The sequence below is a fragment of the Ahaetulla prasina genome, chromosome 4 (assembly GCF_028640845.1).
Source record: "Ahaetulla prasina isolate Xishuangbanna chromosome 4, ASM2864084v1, whole genome shotgun sequence".
In the NCBI taxonomy this organism is placed as follows: domain Eukaryota; kingdom Metazoa; phylum Chordata; class Lepidosauria; order Squamata; family Colubridae; genus Ahaetulla; species Ahaetulla prasina.
Window position 1 is genome coordinate 121178370 of NC_080542.1, and position 21373 is coordinate 121199742.

The 21373-nt window shown below is 37.1% G+C and overlaps 1 protein-coding gene across 1 annotated transcript in view; it reads left to right on the forward strand.

Moving 5' to 3' along the window:
• Nucleotides 1–17880, forward strand: part of TRDMT1 (tRNA aspartic acid methyltransferase 1) — a 30594-nt gene extending 12714 nt beyond the window's left edge. Inside the window, exons 4-11 of the mRNA XM_058181701.1 lie at nucleotides 301–372; nucleotides 3133–3198; nucleotides 3966–4035; nucleotides 5327–5410; nucleotides 7041–7399; nucleotides 11989–12046; nucleotides 15401–15530; nucleotides 17621–17880. Coding sequence (XP_058037684.1) covers nucleotides 301–372; nucleotides 3133–3198; nucleotides 3966–4035; nucleotides 5327–5410; nucleotides 7041–7399; nucleotides 11989–12046; nucleotides 15401–15530; nucleotides 17621–17736 — 955 coding nt within the window. The 3' untranslated portion in view covers nucleotides 17737–17880. The remainder of the gene's footprint in view (nucleotides 1–300; nucleotides 373–3132; nucleotides 3199–3965; nucleotides 4036–5326; nucleotides 5411–7040; nucleotides 7400–11988; nucleotides 12047–15400; nucleotides 15531–17620) is intronic.
• Nucleotides 17881–21373: the final 3493 nt, after the last annotated feature.

A 21373-nucleotide genomic window follows, 5' to 3' on the forward strand; every position in this document is an offset into this window, starting at 1 on the left:
TTTCCATGCTGCATGGGTCTTCATTTCCACTCACTAGAGCCTTTTGTATTGATCTACGAAAAAACATTAGTATTTCAGCTCTCAGGCTACTGAACTAATTGTCATCTAACAATCATCACAGTTCGAGCTAAAGATTCTCAGCATATATGTAATTGGACATCCAAATTCTGATTCAGCTCAAATAATTGACGTTAAGAAAATACTATTTTTTAGAGGCAAAAGTATTAGTTCTTCCAATTTTGTCCACAGAAGTTAACATATTGGCTTTTTAAATTTTACATCTTTACTTCTTCCCTACAGAATTGGTCGACAAGGTGATATTTCTGACCCTAGGAGCAAAAGTTTTCTCTATATTTTAGATATTCTTCCAAAGTAAGTATTCAGAGTAACTGTTCTCCTCTAATATTATTGGCTAAGATTCCTGATGCCATTATATCTAGATTTTAAAGCCTATATCACTTTCCATGAGTTGTAGTTTTGTACAATTTTATGGATCATAGATTTATATTGTTACAGAGTTTCCTAAGAAAATATGTTAAAAAGAATATAAAATTTGTATTTTCTGATGAAATACTGAACATGAGAAATGAACAAATAAAATCATCATGGTTTATGAACTACAGTTTTGTGCTGAGCCTGTATAGGTGCAGCCTTTGTCTCCTCTTCTCTTCTTCTTTGAAAATGGCATATGAATTTGAGTTGATTTGTGAATACAGCATTTGATTCTATTTATCTCGTCTTTTTAGTACCTATGTATAAGATTGGTTCAGATTGGAAAGAGTTGTTTTCTATCATAGTCTACTGTATTTCTATTATACATATTCAATATATTGTTACAGTAAATTATCACATATAGCATATTGGTAGCTAGATCTTGATAACATCTCTTATGTAATATTCTTGATACCCAGCATGATATATGCATAATGTTGGATTGTTCTAGGTTCTATCCAGTAATGGAAAAATCTATGACATATACGTGTGTCATTCCATGTAATTTGTGATATGCTTAGAAGCCAGACTAGAATGTGGTGTAATTGCTGAGCAACCTTTGGACCCTCTGGAAGTTGTGTGAGACGACCTTGTACTTGTATGGCCTAAGGAGCCTCTAAAAATAATGAAAGAACATTCTTGCATGTTTTTCAGAGCCTCCAAAGGCTGTGTGAAATCATGACCCTCTAGCGCAATTTCCAGAAGATCCAGAGACCACACCACATTCTCATGTGGCTTCGGCAGCCTCCAAAAAATGGGAGAAGATCTTGTGTGATTGCAGGACTCCAGAGATTCTTTTGTGATTATTGGAGATTCCAGACTTAAGAATGTGGTGTGTTCTCACATGATCTCTGAATTCTTTGGAAGTCATGTGAGACGATTCTTTCTGCACATGTCCTCTAGACCAGCGGTCACCAACTATTGGTCTGTGAGAAAATTTTGGTGGACCACAGAAAAATTATTTGCATTTTTTATATTGCACTAAATTAGAGATCTTCAAACTACGTCCCCTGGGCCGGATATGTGCAATGAACAGTTGTGTTGTTGCAGACTGTCTCCCACTTTGGGGTCTTTTTGTGTGGGTTGAAATTCCAACTTGAGGTCTGCTTCAGCCTCCTGGTGTGGGGCTTTGGGCAAAGGCTGGAGGGAAGTGCTGCTGGTGGCAAAGTTCCAGTGGGACAGCATCATGGCCTGGAACTGGCTGACCATCTCAGCCCACTGAGCCTTCAGGCACCTGTTACCTGGCCTTGCCCTCCTGCAGGTCTTCCCTCTGCTTGGAAAGTCTATGCTCCTAGTCCTCAGTGAGGTGCTTATGCTGAGCCTCCTTGGTCAGATCCAATTTGAACTGAGGCAGCTGTTTTGCCAACTCTTTCTCATGGTGGCTGCTTAGCTCCAACAACTGCTTCCTGTTGGGGCCCTAAGTAGCCTGGACGGGGAGGCGAAGAGTGGCTGGGAGGGAGGGGTGAGTAGAGGCAGGCGAGGCACCCCTCGACGTGAGTGATACCGAGTTCAAGTTGGCCACGCCCCGTCATGTGAGTCATGTGACCATCTCACCACGCCCACCCAGCCGGTCATTAGGCAGATCCTATTAGTGGTCCACGGGATTTAAAATTATGAATTTAGTGGTCCCTGAGATCTGAAAGTTTGGTGACCTCTGTTCTAGACTAGAGCCTCTTAAATGCACATGATCACAGGGTATGCTTCTCCATTCTTGGAGGTTGCAAGATTATGGAACAGCATTTTCCAAAGTTTCTAGGCCTTGTACAACTCAAAACTGCTAGGATAAGGATTTTTTTTTCTGAGAGACAAAGATAAATTGAAAAATATTTACATTTATTCATTTGTTTGTTTGTTTGTTTAATGTGTCACCCGTTTCACTAGTCAAAGTGATTTTGTTACGAATTGTTTCTCTCTTCCCCCCTCTTTGTGTGCATGGCATACTAGCAGAGTCAAGTTAATCTTTTTCTGACTTTTTGACACACTGACCCCAAAAACTTTGCCATCACTGAGAATCTAGTTTGGTCCAAAGTCACAGAGACTCATGTGTGATTTATAGCTAGTCGCTTTTGCCCACTCTAACCAATCTCTCAGAGTGTTTTATTAATCACAACTATATTTCCATGCTTTCAAAAAAATCACTTCATTGAAAGTGTTTTTTTTTACTTAAAAATATCTAACATGGTTATATCTCTATTTTATAAATGAAATGTCTATATTGAAACACTTCACGTGCTGACTGTTTAATTATATGTTCCTTTTTCACAAACTCAGATGTATGATTAAGGAAGTAACAAAAAACCCTTTTTGTTTTTGTTTTTCTATGCTTTGGAACAGTCTAGCTTGAATGAATTGTGTTATCTGTAATTTTAAAAAATGCATTTAATCTTTCTTGACCATATGTCTCAGTGAAACAGCAGTTTCAGTCTTCAGCTGCTAAATTCTGAAACTTGGTCTTACCCAATTCTTGTTTCCTACTGAGATAAAAGTTAATACATTTCTGATTGATTTATTTAACCTGTTGCCAGTAATTTCTGTTTTTTAATTGAAATAATGAGATGCAATCTAGGGTGAAAAGCTTAATGTTTATTTTGATCCAATTGTTCATACTTATAACTAAAGTTTAAACAAATTGTTTTTCAGGCTTACAAGGCTGCCAAAATATTTACTTTTAGAAAATGTCAAAGGTTTTGAAACATCTTCTGCCAGGTATATTGGAATTAAACATTAATGCCAATTTTTACTTCGTTGGCAAAAGAGTAAGGAACTAATAAAATTATACAATGGGTATTTTCAGATTGGAAAAAATTGTAACATTGCCAATACTTGGAACATGGAGATTTACACGTAATACTTTATTGCATTTAAAAATAATCTTTCAACTTCATATAACTGAAGTTGCTATATGAAACTGTTTTTAGTTGAGATATAGTGATAGTAAGGCTGTATTTATATATTATATATTTAGAATTAATATTTTTTTGGAAAATTTGAGGGCATCCTAGCTTTTTATTTTAAGACTAGTCACTTAAGAAGGCAAGAGATCCTGTGTTTAAACTAAAACGTTAACTTCTGTTTAGCAGTGTAAGGAAAAACTGCAGGGATTCCATATGTTCCTTGCTCTCCTTTTCTACAAATATTGTAGAAGGTATTTCTTTAGTATCAAAGTATTGAGGAACTTCTTTATTTCAGGATAAATAGGATTGGCAACTAATTTTCATGACACATTTCCCAACCCAAATAACTAAGCTGAATTCTTATTTCATGTTTTTCTTTAGCTTAGTGCTTTTAGTATCTCAGTCATTTTAGTTCATAACTGTTTTATAAACTAAGATAACTGTATCTTATTGTAAAGGTATTAATTATAGTATCTGAATCCAGTCATTATGACAGTAGTGAAAAAATGTATTTAGACAATCTGGATATTCAGTCATAACAGTGGAATTCATGGTTTTGTTTTATTTTCATACTGCCAGGGATGAACTTATACGAACATTAAAAAAATGTGGATTTACATATCAAGAATTTCTGTTGTCTCCAACTTGTGTGAGTAATGGTATTTTTAAAATTAGTTCAGTTCAAAAATTTCCTGTAGATTCATTTACTTTTGAAAGGTGCTGATCGTTACATACTGTTTCTCAGACCAAAATTATTCCTACCAGTTTGTTCCTGGATTCACTTTATTATTATTCCATCAAAATTGAATTCTGCCTCTTTTCTCATAGATATGTTGATGCAGAAACGTTTCTTGGAGTAGAAGATCAACAAAGACAAATGTCTGATTCTTTCTCATTGACCATACTGGTCAAGTGTTGAAATCTAAAACATAACATCACCAAATTATACATACTTGGTTGTCATATTTGAGATGAGGAAGTTGGGAATCAGGAAATATAATGACTGAAGGATTTGATGTTGTCCCTATTTCAGTTAGAGAGGCAATTTGTTATCAACAGATTAAAATAACACAATCCACTTGTGTTTCTATAATGAAATGGCACTTGTATCTCAGACTAAAATACTTTGCTATTTTGAGAGGAAGATTTTTGTATGAGAGAAAGAGAAATAGGAAGGAGGAGGGGAGGCAGGATGGACCAGGAGAAAAGGATTCATCCAATTTGTGGTGAGAAAAGAAAGGGATGATTGAGTTAAGGAAAATTTTAAAAAACCCTTGAAAATAGCAGTCTTGTAAAGAGATTTGGACTTCATGCATATACATGAACCTGTCCTTTCAGATGCAGGCACGTATTCACCACATATTCCCAAGGAAAGTGGGAGAGTTTTACTTTCTCCTTCCTTATTGTGATGCAAAGTACTGCTTCTCTGTTGTGATTAGTGAAAATGCAGTCTTCTTCAGAGTCCCTGAAAAGAGAGGCAAGCCTTTACTTCTTCCCTTCCAGCCACCTTCTTCCTGAATGGTGTTTTTCTTCACTGCTAATAGTCCAACAGGGAAATGAACCAGGGATTTTCAAGCAGAAAACAGGGCATTAAGGCCACAGGATTGCCTGTGTTGTTTTTCTTTTGAACTTAAGATGAAATATATTTCACAATTGTGGACATAGTGATTGGTGTGATGAACTTCCACAGTGGAATATTATGCCAGTTCTACCTTTTTGTTATTGTAAGGCCTGAAATTTTGATAACTCAGCCATTGCTCTGATCATCTAAACCAGGGGTGTCAAACTCACGGCGTCACGTTTTCATCATGTGACATATCATGATATTCCCCTGTCACTAAAACTGGGGGGGGGGCGTGGCCAGCGCATTATACATCTGGCCCGGAAGCCGCAAATTTGACACCCCGATCTAAATCATTGAGATTGTTATTTACTTACAGATTGGGATTCCAAACTCAAGACTGAGGTACTTCCTGATTGCAAGACTCCATTCAGAGCCCTTTTCTTTTCTAACACCTGGGAAGGTGAGACTACCTTTTCATCATTAATCACAAAAGCTACTGGTTGCAGTAATCTCAAAATTACAATCAACTGTGAATGGAAATTTTAAAACGTTCCAAATTTTATTGAAATGTGCTAAGCTGTTTAAAGAAATGATAGACCGTTGCATCTTGAAGGCGAATAATATCATGTATCTTTGCTTTAGTATGGTACCTATCAAAAAAGGATTATAGTCAAGCATGGTGCTTTTCAGTTTTGTTGGAATTGCGATTTCCAGAAGTCTCTGCTAGAAGAAATGATTAAAGAGAACAGCATGCAAGTTTGAAGTTCACAATGGTTTTTTTCTGTTCATTTGTGTTGTATTAAATTGGTATTTAATTTGATATGAATGCATGGATTGTTCTTTCTGTAGGAATCTCCTGTTAGGAGGCATTTGGAAGATTTTTTTTTTCATAAAAGAACTTGAAACTGCTCTAATGGAGCAACCAAACTTAGTTGTTAAAGGCATATTGAAACATTGTGCAAAGTGAACTACAAACCCAATTTTGGAATTTTTACCACATGAATGACTAGCTAGAAGAATACCCATTCAGTACAGTGAGAAATGGATACTTGAGGACAAGGAGTTTCTCTACAATTACTGGATTTTATTATTAGACTGTAAATATTAGATGTCTGCACTACGAGTTGTAAATATTTGGAATGAAATTTGCTCATTGTGAACATATGAACACCATTTGAATTAAATACCTGAAACACAAATGAGAAGCTAAGGCAATTTCATGGTTGATTCAAGGAACCAGGGCAATTTAAGATTTGTAAACAATTTATCAATTCAGGTAATCAACCAATATCAGATTAGGCATCCTTTACCTCAGGGATGTCAAACTCTGGCCCACATGGTACTTAGATGTGGCCCACAGGGCCATGGTGGAAACAGCGAAGGACCAGCCCCCGCTGCTTCTGCCAGCGGCCCTTCCGAACTGTGTTTTCACTGGCAAAGGGCTGCAGGAGGCTGTGGCAACTGAAAATGGAGCTCGGGAACCTGTTTTTGCTGGCAGAGCACTTGGGCCACCACAGGTGCCCCTGACATGAATGATGTTGAGCTGGCCACACCCACCACTGCCCCCGAAGGTCAAACACAACCCTGATGCGGCCCTCAATGAAATAGAGTTTGACACCCTGCTTTACCTGATGATCAGCTTCACTGTTAGATTCCATATACTGTTTGCCCAAAAGAGGTGTTTGTTAATACACCTGGGAGGCACCAGATGAGAAAAGTTGATTTTTAAAATAAAATTTAATTATGTTGAAAATATTTGACAGTTGACAATCTTAGAAAAGAATCTTATTCAATAACCTTATACATGGTTAACCTTATACATTTAATATATAGCACTGAAATGCATTTCATTTTTCTTTTTGAATAAAGTACAGCTTGCTAAGTTCACACATTATTCTAAGCTGTCTGTTATGACTTGCATCCATAGTGCTTGATGCATAAAATGCAATATACCCAAACCAAATAAATCACATGATAGTTGCATATGATCTGCATATGTTGTCATCCTTGCTAAAATAAAATTGGAAATTTCCTTTGAATGTTTGTGAATATAATACTTTATAATTTGCTGCACATTTTTCTCCAAACAGATTTTGACTGATTTCCCAAGCCAGGAAACAGAGAATTCAAAGACATGTAAGGTTGCTGCAACTGTGGCAGGTGGTGGTTCTCAAGGACTTATGAAAGACCCCAGTTCTTGTCATGATGCTAAAGGCAAGCAGTGCCTAGAGAAGGAGGAGTTTCTGTATAAACTTGAAACAGAGTCAGAATTGGAAAGAAAACAGCAGTGGGACAACAATCTGTCTTTACAGATGCTCAAAAATTTTCTCCAAGATGACAGAGAAGAGCTGAGTCGGTACTTCTTACCACTGAAGTCCTTGCTACGTTATGCTCTCCTTTTAGATATTGTCAGACCCACTTGCAGAAGATCTACATGTTTCACAAAAGGGTAAGATCCTCCGAATGAACCTGTTAATTCATTTGGGGTAGTTTTCATAATAAAAAATATTTTCTTTGCATAGTCTGTTTTAAAAACTTAGTCAATAAGCCAAAGCATACTTCTCTTAAATTCATTTATCCCAATCATTTAAAAGACATGCAGAGAAGAAGATGATTCGCAGAGGAGATTGACATATTCAATGATCTTTCCAAAGAATCATCTATGTCTCATAAAAGCAAAGCCGTATTAGTAGCTATTGGCAAAGGTATCTGTTGTTTCATTTTATTATAGTGTTTCGGGACAATGAAGTAAGGATGGAGAACCAAATCAGGAAAGGGTGGGAAACAAGAATTGGATTCTGTCCACTCACATTCTCCACATACCCAGAAGAAAACTAGATAGCATCATGGTAGAGGAATCCCTCTTTGAAAGACAACTCCTTGCTGCTTGCTCTCTTTGCCCTGCATTTCTTATTTATTTATTTATTTATTTATTTTATTAGATTTTTATACCGCCCTTCTCCCGAAGGACTCAGGGCGGTGTACAGCCAAAATAAAATACAGAGTATATACAATTAAAAGAAATTAAAAGAAACTATTAATAAATGGCCGATAATTTAAAAAATTTACAAATATTTAAAATCTCTAAAACCCCAATTTAAAATCAACTATTTATGCCAGTCCTGCTTGAGTAAATAAGTATGTTTTTAGCTCACGACGGAAGGTCCGAAGATCAGGCACTTGACGTAAGCCAGGGGGGAGTTCGTTCCAGAGCGTCGGTGCTCCCACAGAGAAGGCCCTACCCCTGGGAGCCGCCAGCCGACATTGTTTGGCGGATGGCACCCTGAGAAGGCCCTCTCTGTGAGAGCGTACGGGTCGATGGGAGGCATACGGTAACAGCAGGCGGTCTCGTAAGTATCCGGGTCCTAAGCCATGGAGCGCTTTAAAGGTGGTAACCAGGATCTTGAAGCGCACCCGAAAGACCACAGGAAGCCAGTCAAACTACGGAGCAGTGGTGTTATGTGGGAGCCTCAAGCGGCTCCCATTACCACTCGCGCAGCTGCATTCTGGACTAACTGCAGCCTCCGGGTGCACCTGAAGGGCAGCCCCATGTAGAGAGCATTGCAATAATCCAGCCGAGATGTAACCAGAGCGTGAGTGACCGTGCATAAGGCATCCCGGTCAAGGAAGGGACGCAACTGGCGAACCAAGCGGACTTGGTAAAAAGCCCTCCTGGTGACGGCCGCCAGGTGTTCCTCAAAGGACAGCCGGCCATCCAGGAGGACGCCCAAGTTGCGAACCACCTCCTTTGGGGCCACTAACTGCTTCAACAGTCAGCTGCGGTGCAGCTGACTGTACCGGGGTGCCGGAATCCACAGCCACTCCGTCTTGGAGGGATTGAGCTTGAGTCTGTTTCTCCCCATCCAGACCCGTACGGCTTCCAGGCACCGGGACAGCACTTCGACCGCTTCGTTGGGGTGGTCCGGGGTGGAAAAGTACAGCTGAGTGTCATCAGTGTACAGATGATAACTCACCCCGAAACCACTGATGACCTCGCCCAGCGGCTTCATGTAGATGTTGAACAGGGTAGGCGAGAGAATCGACCCCTGGGGTACCCCACAAGTGAGGCCCCTCGAGGACGACCTCTGCCCCCCTGTCAACACCGACTGCGACCGGTCAGAGAGATAGGAGGAGAACCACCGATAAACGGTGCCTCCCACTCCCAATCCCTCCAACCGGCGCAGCAGGATACCATGGTCGATGGTATCAAAAGCCGCTGAGAGATCTAATAGGACCAAGGCAGAGGAACAACCCCTATCCCTGGCCCTCCAGAGGTCATCCACCAACGCGACCAAAGCCGTCTCCGTGCTATAACCGGGTCGGAAGCCGGACTGGAATGGGTCTAGATAGACTGCTTTCTCCAGGTGCCGGGGGAGCTGCCATGCAACCACACTCTCTACAACCTTTGCCACAAAGCGAAGGTTGGAGACTGGACGATAATTTCCCAAAATAGCTGGGTCCAGGGAAGGCTTCTTCAGGAGGGGTCTCACCACCGCCTCCTTCAAGGCGGTGGGGAAAACCCCTTCAGCCAAAGAAGCATTTATAATCCCCTGGAACCAGCCTCGTGTCACTTCCTGAGCAGCCAGTACTAACCAGGAAGGACACGGGTCCAGTAAACACGTAGTCGCATGCAACCTCCCCAGCAACCTGTCCACGTCCTCGGGAGCCACAGAATCAAACTCATCCCACATAACCTCAACAAGACGAGTCTCTGTCACCTCGGCTGAATCATCGCAATCATGGTCCAAGCCATCACGAAGCTGAACGATTTTATCGTATAGATAACCGTTAAACTCCTCGGCTCGACCCTGCAGGGGGTCATCCCGCCCCTCTTGTTGAAGGAGGGAACGGGTCACCCGAAACAGGGCGGCCGGGCGGTTATCTGCCGACGCAATGAGGGTGGAAACGTAGGAGCGTTTCGCCTCCCTCATTGCCACTAGGTAGGTCCTGGTAAAGGACCTCACTAGTGTCCGATCAGCCTCGGACCTGCTGGACCTCAAACACTCTCTAGGCGTCTTCTCCGGCGTTTCATCTCTCTCAGCTCCCCGGAGAACCAGGGAGCCAATTGAGATCTACGCCGGGTCAGAGGCCGCAAAGGCACGACACGGTCCAAAGCCCCAGCCGCGGCCCGATCCCAAGCCGCAACCAGTTCTTCAGTCGTGCCGTGGGTAAGATCCTCAGGAAACGGCCCAAGCTCCGTCAGAAACCTCTCCGGGTCCATCAGGCGCCTGGGACGGAACCAACGCATCGGCTCCGTCTCCCTGCGGTGGTGAGCAGCGGTTCGAAAGTCTAGGCGAAGGAGAAAATGATCTGACCATGACAATGGTTCTTTCACTATATCTCCTAATTCCAGATCATTAACCCACTGACCAGAGATAAAAATCAAGTCTAGCGTGCCTCCCCCGATGTGTGTAGGGCCATCAGTTACTTGAATCAGGTCCAAGGCCGTCATGGAGGCCTGGAACTCCTGAACCACTGTTGATGACAAGCCGGCCGATGGCAAGTTGAAATCTCCCAAGACCAAAAGTCTGGGGATCTCAACCGCCACGCCAGCAAGCACCTCCAGTAGCTCAGGTAGGGCTGTAGTCACGCAGCAAGGAGCCAGGTACGTGATCAACAACCCCATCTGATTACGATGGCCCCACTTCACAAGGAGGGATTCACAGCCAGCTATCTGAGGAACAGTGGACTCCCTTGGCTCCAGGCTCTCTCTAATCACAACCGCCACCCACAGGTAGCAGGAGGGAGCTACCTTCAAGTGGTCTAAACTATTGTATGTAGTTTAAAGGCTGTTCAGCCTTGGAGATTTACCAATGAATTTTGTGTAATGGTTTGCAGGGGATTGCAACTAATAAACAATTGAGCAAAAAAGATATGCTCCATTACGGTGTTGACCATCAAGCAACTTTTCATTGCTATGCCAAATACACAGGATGACTTTTTTTTTTTTGGAAGTAGTATTACTTCTGTATACAAGTCAATCTTGTAATATATAGTGCATTTTACCTGCAGTTTCTGTCCTCAGAAAGTGTGCAATGCAGAGGAGAGATGCAGCCTCTATTATTTAGAGGTCCAACTACTTTTCTTTCTCTCTTCTGTTCATCCTGTAACTGTATAGAACAGTAATTTAAACTTACCCAGTTTTCTTTGTTTCCTTTACTGGAATCAGTGTTTGTCTCTAGCTACAGTTCATCTCTCTCTCTCCCATGTCATCTTTTATTTTTTGTGGGGGTATGTTTGGTTCTGTTTGCTTGATAACTGTTTCTCAGGTTCTGCTTGTCTTGTAATTAACAATAAATAACAGTCTGCAAGAAACTGCTGTATAAACGTGTTTAGGCAAAAAACCCACAGTGGCTCCAGAAAAAGGATACCATTATTTTTAGTGCTTCTGTCTCAAATATCAAGGAGCCCAGCATTGTATACATTAGTGCTGTGTATATCTGGAAAATGAATTGCAAGAGCACATCATGATTTTGCTGTTCATTAAAGCAGTCTTTATTGTTTTCATGCTTCGACAGCTTACAAAAATGTACCACTTCTTGAAGAGTCACAATAACCTTTGAGTCACTCCTTCAAAGAAAGCATGACTGTTTTAATGTTCAGTACGTTTGTGGTCCTGAAAGGTTCAAATCACTTCTTCCACATTATTTTCAAAGCAGGGATAACCATGGGGAGTATAATTGGAACAGCTGTGGGCAGATTTATATGCTGACTAATTTATATAGATGCAGTTGAAAACAATGAATCCACTGTGCATATGATGCACACATATCTCATTTGCAATTCATCAATATTAAATCATGTTGATGCAGAAAAAAATATTGACAAGGGATTTGAGCCCTCTATATTAGCCATGTGTATAGAGCATTTGATTTTATTTATGACCAAACTGGCTGAACTTCCATTCCCTGGACTACTTTTATTAAATTGGTGTTCATTTAGATGCTTTTATAAGCCATTTGCAAACACAACCTCTATACCCATCAATGGTACAAATCTCGCAAGGATTGTAATGCATGACTCTTAATTGATTTGAAGGTATGGACACTACGTAGAAGGAACGGGTTCCGTGTTACAGATGGCAGAAAATATTCAGGTACAGTGGAACCCTTTATATATATTCATGGTTTAATTTTATGGTGTAGAGTCTTGGGTTTAGTTAATAAAAAAAAAAAAGATAGAGTAAAGCTACCAGCAAGAAAATCATACAGGTTGCCTGATGACCTAGAAAGCTTAGGTATGTTATTTGTTCTTTTAATTAATATAATTAATTATATATTAGTATTCTATGGAATAATTATAGATGGTTCAAATATTTCAAAACCATTCAGATTTCTGAAAAATGTATGTAGATAGTCCTCAGAACATAAACACTCATTAGCAACTGCTCAAACTTGTGGTGGCATTGAAGAAGGGTTTTTTTATGACTCTACTTCAGGATTCTGGCTGTCACATTCTCATCTTGATCAAATGATCTGTGCACTCCTGATTGCAACATTGAAGCAACGTTGGAGCAGAATATTAATTCCTGTTAAAAAAGCTGTGCCAGCAACATGGCTTGAAAAAACTTAATTGCAGCAGAAACATAGTATCCTCCCTTTGAGTTAAAAAATGAGATCCTCATTTAACAATCCACACAGTCCTCTCTTAATGTTGGCAGCTGGGCCGGCTGGAATTGCTGTCAGTTAACAATGTAGTCATGTGATATTGTGCTTTATAGCTGTTGTTTAGAAATGGCAGTTCCAGTCCCAACTGATATTATAACCTGAGGAATATCTGTAATACTAGAACTGAATTTGAGTGAGAAGGAAAACTGGTTAATAAAAATAGACTGTACAAAGAAATATGTATTTGCAAAGTTTTTTTTAAATTTTTCAGATTTGCATGGACAGTGATTTTGAAATATATTTTTATCCATTTTTTTCTATACCTCTCACTGGACTTTTCTGAAAGTTTTATTCCTATAATATCAACAATGTAAATTGTATCTTTTAAAGTTAATAGTACAGATTCAATATGAAACTACAAAGCTAGTTTTCTTTTTTTAAGAAAAATATATTTCAAAATCAAGACTATGAAAACAGAACTGATAAAGAAAACTACACTTGCATATTAATGTGCATGAATCACTAAGATGGTAAATAAAATCCAACTATGCATTTAAGGAATAAAATTGCATTTATTAATAGAATCAAATAGAGGCATAAGTTAAACAAAAATTGCAGTGAAAACCAAATCTGCAATGGATGAACTGCAAATCAGAAGTGGACAACCTTCGCCTCTCCAAATGTTACGTGATTACATTTTCCAGTCTCATTTATCAGTAACTTAGCATTAGAAGAAAGGTGTTCTTTTTAACTTTATTCTTTCCATATTAAAAAAATTCAGATGTTGGTTTTTTTTATTAGGCAGCTGTCTCTCAGGTCATTTGTCTTTGCTTTTGTCATATCCCAAAGTCATAGGGAACCAGATCAGAGGAGACCACAGAGATGTGAAATGGGCAAAGAACTACCAGGCCACAGTTCCTTGTGCTGTGTCTCTTGTGTGGATGCACCTTGATATTATGGGTAGTGTTTGTGGCTTGAAGTTGCTTCCATCTGTCAAAAGCATCAGGTCCTGCAGATATCCCTGACCTAGACAGAGTGTTTCAGCTCAGCTCTGCTCTGCTAGGATTATGGAGCCTTGCAAATCATGATGATGGATGACGAAATAGTGGATGAAAATAGGAATGTTATTTTTTAGTCATACATCATGAACAATTTGTCAACCCTTTTCTACAGCTTGAATCCGTATTTAAATCCTTTGATGATTTGTCTGAAGATGAAAAGCTTAAGAATCTATCAATGCTTCAACTGCGGTATTTTACTCCGAGAGATAGCAAATCTGCATGGATTTCCCCTGAATTAGGTATGTTATTTGTTCTTTTAATTAATATAATTAATTATATATTAGTATTCTATGGAATAATTATAGATGGTTCAAATATTTCAAAACCATTCAGATTTCTGAAAAATGTATGTAGATAGTCCTCAGAACATAAACACTCATTAGCAACTGCTCAAACTTGTGGTGGCATTGAAGAAGGGTTTTTTTATGACTCTACTTCAGGATTCTGGCTGTCACATTCTCATCTTGATCAAATGATCTGTGCACTCCTGATTGCAACATTGAAGCAACGTTGGAGCAGAATATTAATTCCTGTTAAAAAAGCTGTGCCAGCAACATGGCTTGAAAAAACTTAATTGCAGCAGAAACATAGTATCCTCCCTTTGAGTTAAAAAATGAGATCCTCATTTAACAATCCACACAGTCCTCTCTTAATGTTGGCAGCTGGGCCGGCTGGAATTGCTGTCAGTTAACAATGTAGTCATGTGATATTGTGCTTTATAGCTGTTGTTTAGAAATGGCAGTTCCAGTCCCAACTGATATTATAACCTGAGGAATATCTGTAATACTAGAACTGAATTTGAGTGAGAAGGAAAACTGGTTAATAAAAATAGACTGTACAAAGAAATATGTATTTGCAAAGTTTTTTTTAAATTTTTCAGATTTGCATGGACAGTGATTTTGAAATATATTTTTATCCATTTTTTTCTATACCTCTCACTGGACTTTTCTGAAAGTTTTATTCCTATAATATCAACAATGTAAATTGTATCTTTTAAAGTTAATAGTACAGATTCAATATGAAACTACAAAGCTAGTTTTCTTTTTTTAAGAAAAATATATTTCAAAATCAAGACTATGAAAACAGAACTGATAAAGAAAACTACACTTGCATATTAATGTGCATGAATCACTAAGATGGTAAATAAAATCCAACTATGCATTTAAGGAATAAAATTGCATTTATTAATAGAATCAAATAGAGGCATAAGTTAAACAAAAATTGCAGTGAAAACCAAATCTGCAATGGATGAACTGCAAATCAGAAGTGGACAACCTTCGCCTCTCCAAATGTTACGTGATTACATTTTCCAGTCTCATTTATCAGTAACTTAGCATTAGAAGAAAGGTGTTCTTTTTAACTTTATTCTTTCCATATTAAAAAAATTCAGATGTTGGTTTTTTTTATTAGGCAGCTGTCTCTCAGGTCATTTGTCTTTGCTTTTGTCATATCCCAAAGTCATAGGGAACCAGATCAGAGGAGACCACAGAGATGTGAAATGGGCAAAGAACTACCAGGCCACAGTTCCTTGTGCTGTGTCTCTTGTGTGGATGCACCTTGATATTATGGGTAGTGTTTGTGGCTTGAAGTTGCTTCCATCTGTCAAAAGCATCAGGTCCTGCAGATATCCCTGACCTAGACAGAGTGTTTCAGCTCAGCTCTGCTCTGCTAGGATTATGGAGCCTTGCAAATCATGATGATGGATGACGAAATAGTGGATGAAAATAGGAATGTTATTTTTTAGTCATACATCATGAACAATTTGTCAACCCTTTTCTACAGCTTGAATCCGTATTTAAATCCTTTGATGATTTGTCTGAAGATGAAAAGCTTAAGAATCTATCAATGCTTCAACTGCGGTATTTTACTCCGAGAGAGATAGCAAATCTGCATGGATTTCCCCCTGAATTTGGTATGCGTTTGGTATTTATTAAATACAACTATAAGTAATATTTAAAAATGTTACACCCCAGAAACTCAGTGAAGTTGCTTACCGTATATACTCATGTATAAGTTAATCTGCATATATGATGTTGTACAACGTGAAATTGCAACCAGAATTCCAAGAAAAATGGGCTACTATACATAAGCAGACCTGCTTATTCTGTTCTGTTCTATGTAAAGCTGAACCCAAGTATGGGGATATTTTGGAATCAAAAATTGCAACCAAGCAGAGAATAATTTTCCTTTGCTTCCATTCACAAACTTGTTTTTCACATATCTCACATTATCTTGTAGTAGCAGAATTATTAGTTTTTTCCATGCTACTAACAATTTTTAGCTTGAAAGTTGCAATATATGACAATCATTGGCAATTTCTAGGCATTGCAGTTTCCTACCTACTAGAAATGTGTACAGAAAAAGTGAGAAACTGCAAACTTTTATGTCATTTAAAACTAGTGATTTTTTTTTAATAAATCCAAGTTCTGTTCTATGGAAAGCTGAACATAAGTATGAGGATATTTTGGAATCAAAAAATCTTGGCTTATAGGCAAGTATATTGTATATGGTATGCTATAAATTCTTCATCAGGCAAAACACTTCTTGAGCTTATTCTAAGTTGTTTATCCTTGTGAACTTTGAATATAATATATTTCTTCTAATGTGACACAGATTTTAGATTCTGCATTTGTAATATATTATAAAATATGTGTTTTGGTTGTTTTTATATGTGAAAGAAGCATCTAGAAGAGGCAGTCATATACTCTTCTAATTGTTTTATTTTCATTAATAAAATCAGTCTCCTAAGGCTGCTGAAATAACATCGTTATGCTCAATTACGTTATCCATGCATCTGTGGCTAGCTTTCAGGAAGATGACATCAGATTATTCAGAAAATACTTCTACTGCTAATGTTTTTTCCCCAAGGCTAGCTTAGTCTTCTTCAACCTGGTGCACTTAAAATATGCATGGTTGCATGCAAGCAGAGCATTATACAGATAATGGTCAGATACATCAGGAAGGCATTAAATTGGATAATGGCTGGTTCAGAATAGAAATGAAGAGAGATGTTGACATACAGGCTTGAGACAGATTTTTCTCTTTTCCAAGTGACAGATTTTGTAGAGCATACCATTTAGTACTGAGGTCATGCTGGAATTCAATTTCTCCACAGTTCAGTGGACATGAATGTAACCAGGAGGAAAAACACTTTAAATGAAGGGAAAAAATAATTGCTAAATGGTAGTGAAAAGGCAAGAAAGACAAGATGTTCCCTAAAATAGCGAAGTTCTTAAAAGAACCACACTTTACCATGCCAAAGAATAATGCTGAATGTTTAGTGGATTAAATATCATGAAATAATCATGCTTGGTCAGAGTAATCCATATTTCATGGTTCAGATGCTATTTGTGTTGGCAGTTAAATACCAGGAATTATTAAAAAAAACAAAAAAACAAACCAAACCCCAGGCAGTTCTTTCAGTTAAAGGGTTCTTCCACATTTCTGATAATGTTGTAAGTTATTGAGAATACCAAGAAAATAGAATGTTTGCAGTCAGTTCTGAATCTATCTGAAAAGCTCAAGATATTTCCAACGGAAGCTCAATGCCTACATAAAAACAACAATGCAGTTTTCTTGGCACAAGTACAGGAGTTTGTCTTTGCTTTCTTCTATAATATGTATTTGGATTGGTTGGTTGGTTGGTTTCCCAGTCTAGTATATAATCCTGGTGGTCTCCCATCAAAACACTAAGCAAGCTAGCTCTTCTTAGTTTCCAAGCCAAGGTTTTGCTGCTTTCTGGTGAGATGACATATGTCCACTCAGAGGCAATTTATGTTGAGTTCAGTGATCTTGCTCTCAAGTCAAAGAGAACTGCAGTTCTGTACTCACTGGCCTTAGAATATAAGTTGTTGAAGTTAACTGTATTTATGACTAAAGCTTTGTAGGATTTCAGTGTCAAAATAATAGCAATAATCATTAATTGCTTTTGGAATTAAAATATTTCATATTGCTGAAAAAACAATGTTTTCTCTTTTTAAAAAATAATAATTTTTTTTTTAGATTTTCCTGAAAACATTGCCATAAAACAGTGTTACCGTCTACTTGGAAACAGCCTCAGCGTGTTTGTGGTTGCTAAATTAATTTCATTTCTCGTTGTTGACCCTATCAATAAGTGATGAATTGTTCAAGTGAACTTTCTGGGACCATTATACTACATCAGAATATGGATTTCTTTCTTGGAAGAAGATTGAATCTGATTACTATGGTATATTTGTGTGGATGCTCATCTTTGTTTATAAAATAAATAATTGTCTAATGTGTATCTGTTTTACCATTTGTGAAAATTGAGGGTCTTACTGAAAGTCCTGTGTTAGTTTTTTAATTTATGAATACTGGATCCTGAATTTATGAAAAAATAGGAATTTATATAAGTTATTTTAAATCTTAAACCCAACTCAGTGGTGGAATATAAATGTTTTTAAATAAATTTTGTAAAGCCAAATATTAAATTTCTTTTAATATCTTGAAAACAGCTTTTTTAGTTTTAATATCATTTTATCATTGTTTCTCCCAAATAAATTCTAGAATTGTAGTTTCATGATAATTTCTTCTTAGAAACCACAACCTTATGTTGAATCCCAACTGCAATTTTCAAGTTTCCTCAGGGAAAAGAGTGATTGCTAAAGATGCAACTCAACTTACTTTTTGTGGAGTAAATCTATGCATCATAAAATCTCTGCATGTCAAATTTGCTAAGTTTAATTAATAGCATCTGTAATTATAAAAATAACAAGCAGGCTTTTCAATCTCAATATTTATATTTAAAGTAAAGGACAAGCACCTTCTGGACTCAACACAGATTTACTAATAGATCCAGTATTTCATTATTATCAATGTATGTGCCTCTTAGAATATGGAACTCAGAATAATGACAACTATGAAAACAACCTTTGAGTAAAAAAAGCCTTGAATTGCCCCAGTTGTTAGAGAAAAAATGGAGTATCTTATGATGGAAATTTAAAAATAATTGATAATTATAAATCATGAGTACATTTTAGAAAACAACCATTTGCTTAGGTTCAAAGTTATCAAATAAATCAAATCTGGCTTTTTACATTCTTATAACTTTTATTTGGTAGTATGTGAGTATTCAAGAGGTCTGATTTCTGAATAGTTTTAATGTAATCGCTTTTCAGACAAGAGATAAATTTTAAGGTTCATAGAGGGCTATCCTATAATAGCATCTGGAATTCTGTTGCTAGGACTGTCAGCATACAGTATGCAAGCTTGAAGCCATACTCTTCAAAACATCTGCTATAGAGTTATAGAAGTATATATAAAAAAAATTAAACTCCTGTCAATGTAATAGCTTCTATCCTTGGGAAGTAATAATTCATCATCCCTCTGAAGATCTGCCTATACACATATACCCTCAATATCTGCCTGGTGAAGAAACAGAAGGAAGATGTTCTCCTACCTGAAGAAAAGACAGAAGATTTGAAAATGGATTTTATCTATAATATTTCAAAGACACAAAAGGCTCCCAGGTTAACATTTTTAGCCTATCTTCTTGAATAAGCCCAACTATAACTATCTATATTGAACAAATTACTGCTGAAGATAAGTACAATACACAGAGGTATTCAATAAATATGCTTGAAAATGGTCATAAACTTCTATTTGCATACTAAACAAGAGTCCTATAATTATGTGTTTTAAAGTAGATTTTATTCAGACTAAATTAATTTATTTTAAAAATACTAAGAATTTATGGAGTAATGTGGAAATTAATTTGTTTTAGGCATATTCATATATGAATCAAAGAGCCTTAATAAATTACAGTATTGTGGCTCAGCTTCCTCTAGAAGCTGTGAGGAATTCAGAGAATTTATGTGGTGAAGTCTCAGAGAAAGATCCAGATTCATGAATCCAGACTGTCTTTGTGTTAACTCATTTTCTCTCTGGATTTCATTTTAAACTCTTATTTAGATGTAATACTCAATGGAACATCAAAATAGCTGATAAGGCATTATAATGTTTATTCCTTGTTTATTCCTTATAAATATTCGTACAATTTTTATTGTAAAGTATATCTTAAGTATGATAGAATTTAACATATCTCCAATATAATGAACATTTTAAAATATTTTCAAATCTATTTTTTGAAAACATCTGCCTTCTTTTAATTTTTTATAGGCCTAGCATTTTTGTCTATGCATCTCATAGAACATTGAAATTCAAGATATTACCAAGGAAATCAAATAATATGTTCCTTTTTATTTTGACTCAGTTGCTCAAATTCCTAAAATATTGTTATGAATAAAAGTTGCAGATCTTGTAGGAGTATGTACAAGAAATAAATAAATAAATAAATAAATAAATAAATAAATAAATAAATAAATAAATAATTAATAAATATACAAAAAGTGATTTCTTTTGTTAGTGGGGAAAAGAGTTGCGGGGAGAAGAAAGATGATGTTTGCTTTTTTAGAAGTTTAGCTGAACTTTTAAAGCTACAGACAAACCTGATTAAAACCAACTAGCTATTCACTTTGGATTCAAAGCATCCTCACCCTATTATATACTCTGACTCAGTTCTTACTTACATGTTCTATCTATTTCTTCTTCTTATTTCCTGACACATGTACATGACACTGAAATATGCTAACCTAGAACCTGCATTCCAAAGAGCAGATTTGAAACCAAGCTAAATCTTGTCTAATAGTCTACTTCAGCTTTCTCCAATCTCTCTGTTGTGTTACATTTCCCATCTTTCCCAGAAAACGTTCACAATATGAACATTTCACTGTTCTGTTTCATCAGATTATTTGCCTAACTTATAAATATATTAGATGAAAAAAATAATGTCAGTATTTCCTGACTAGTAATAACCCTCCATAACCTGCTACATGTACCTTTTAGTTGGAAGTGCCATTAATTTTTTAGAGGAAAGTTGTTATTTCACCACTGAGCCATTAATGTAAAAAGTAAAAGTACTATTAAAAGATCTTGTTAATATAAACTACAGACTATTGTGAAATTAGTAGAAGGGCAGTAGCTAGATAATATAACATCTGATTTCCACAGAGAATATATCATGCTTTATCTTGGGTATGTCTAGATAAGATTGAAGAAATCTCTGGTAGAAATGAAGCCTGGAAAATTGCTGACAGTTTCACTATACAAAACCAGATGATCAATGACCTGACCTGTAATATGTTCTTATGTTCCTGTTTTATTAAACCACAAAACCATTATTTAAATGGCAATATGTGCAATGTGGATATGTTAATTTTTTATTCGATTCCATATTTTTAGTTGCAATGTTATTAAGGGTGTTTCTCAACCATGGCAGAAGATGTGTGGAGTTCCCCTCCAGAATTCCCCAGTTAGCAGTTCATCCATTTTCAAGTTGTCAGGGTTGATAAACATTGGTTAGATTAACCCTCACTCTTCTTCTAATATTCTGCCAATGATAACACAGCCATCAAGCCTCTCTCACTTGTGCCTAGGCAATCTTCTACAGATGTCAGAAATCGTTTCTGAAAGTGTGAAAAAAGGCTAAAATTTAGGGCACAATCTATTGTTGAATCATCTTTATTAATTGGCATAGTATAATAATTTGCTTCTGCAAAGATTGAAAGAAATTAGAATGATTAAAAACCAAAAAGTTGAAGAGTAGAGGTTTTTTTAAAAAATAAAACAAAACTTGGAAAACATTCTTAGATGTGTTTGATCTACATGCATATCGACACACAGTTTTCCACTCCAAAGATCCCTTTCTTTTTCAGTTTTCTTCCCACTAACATCTCA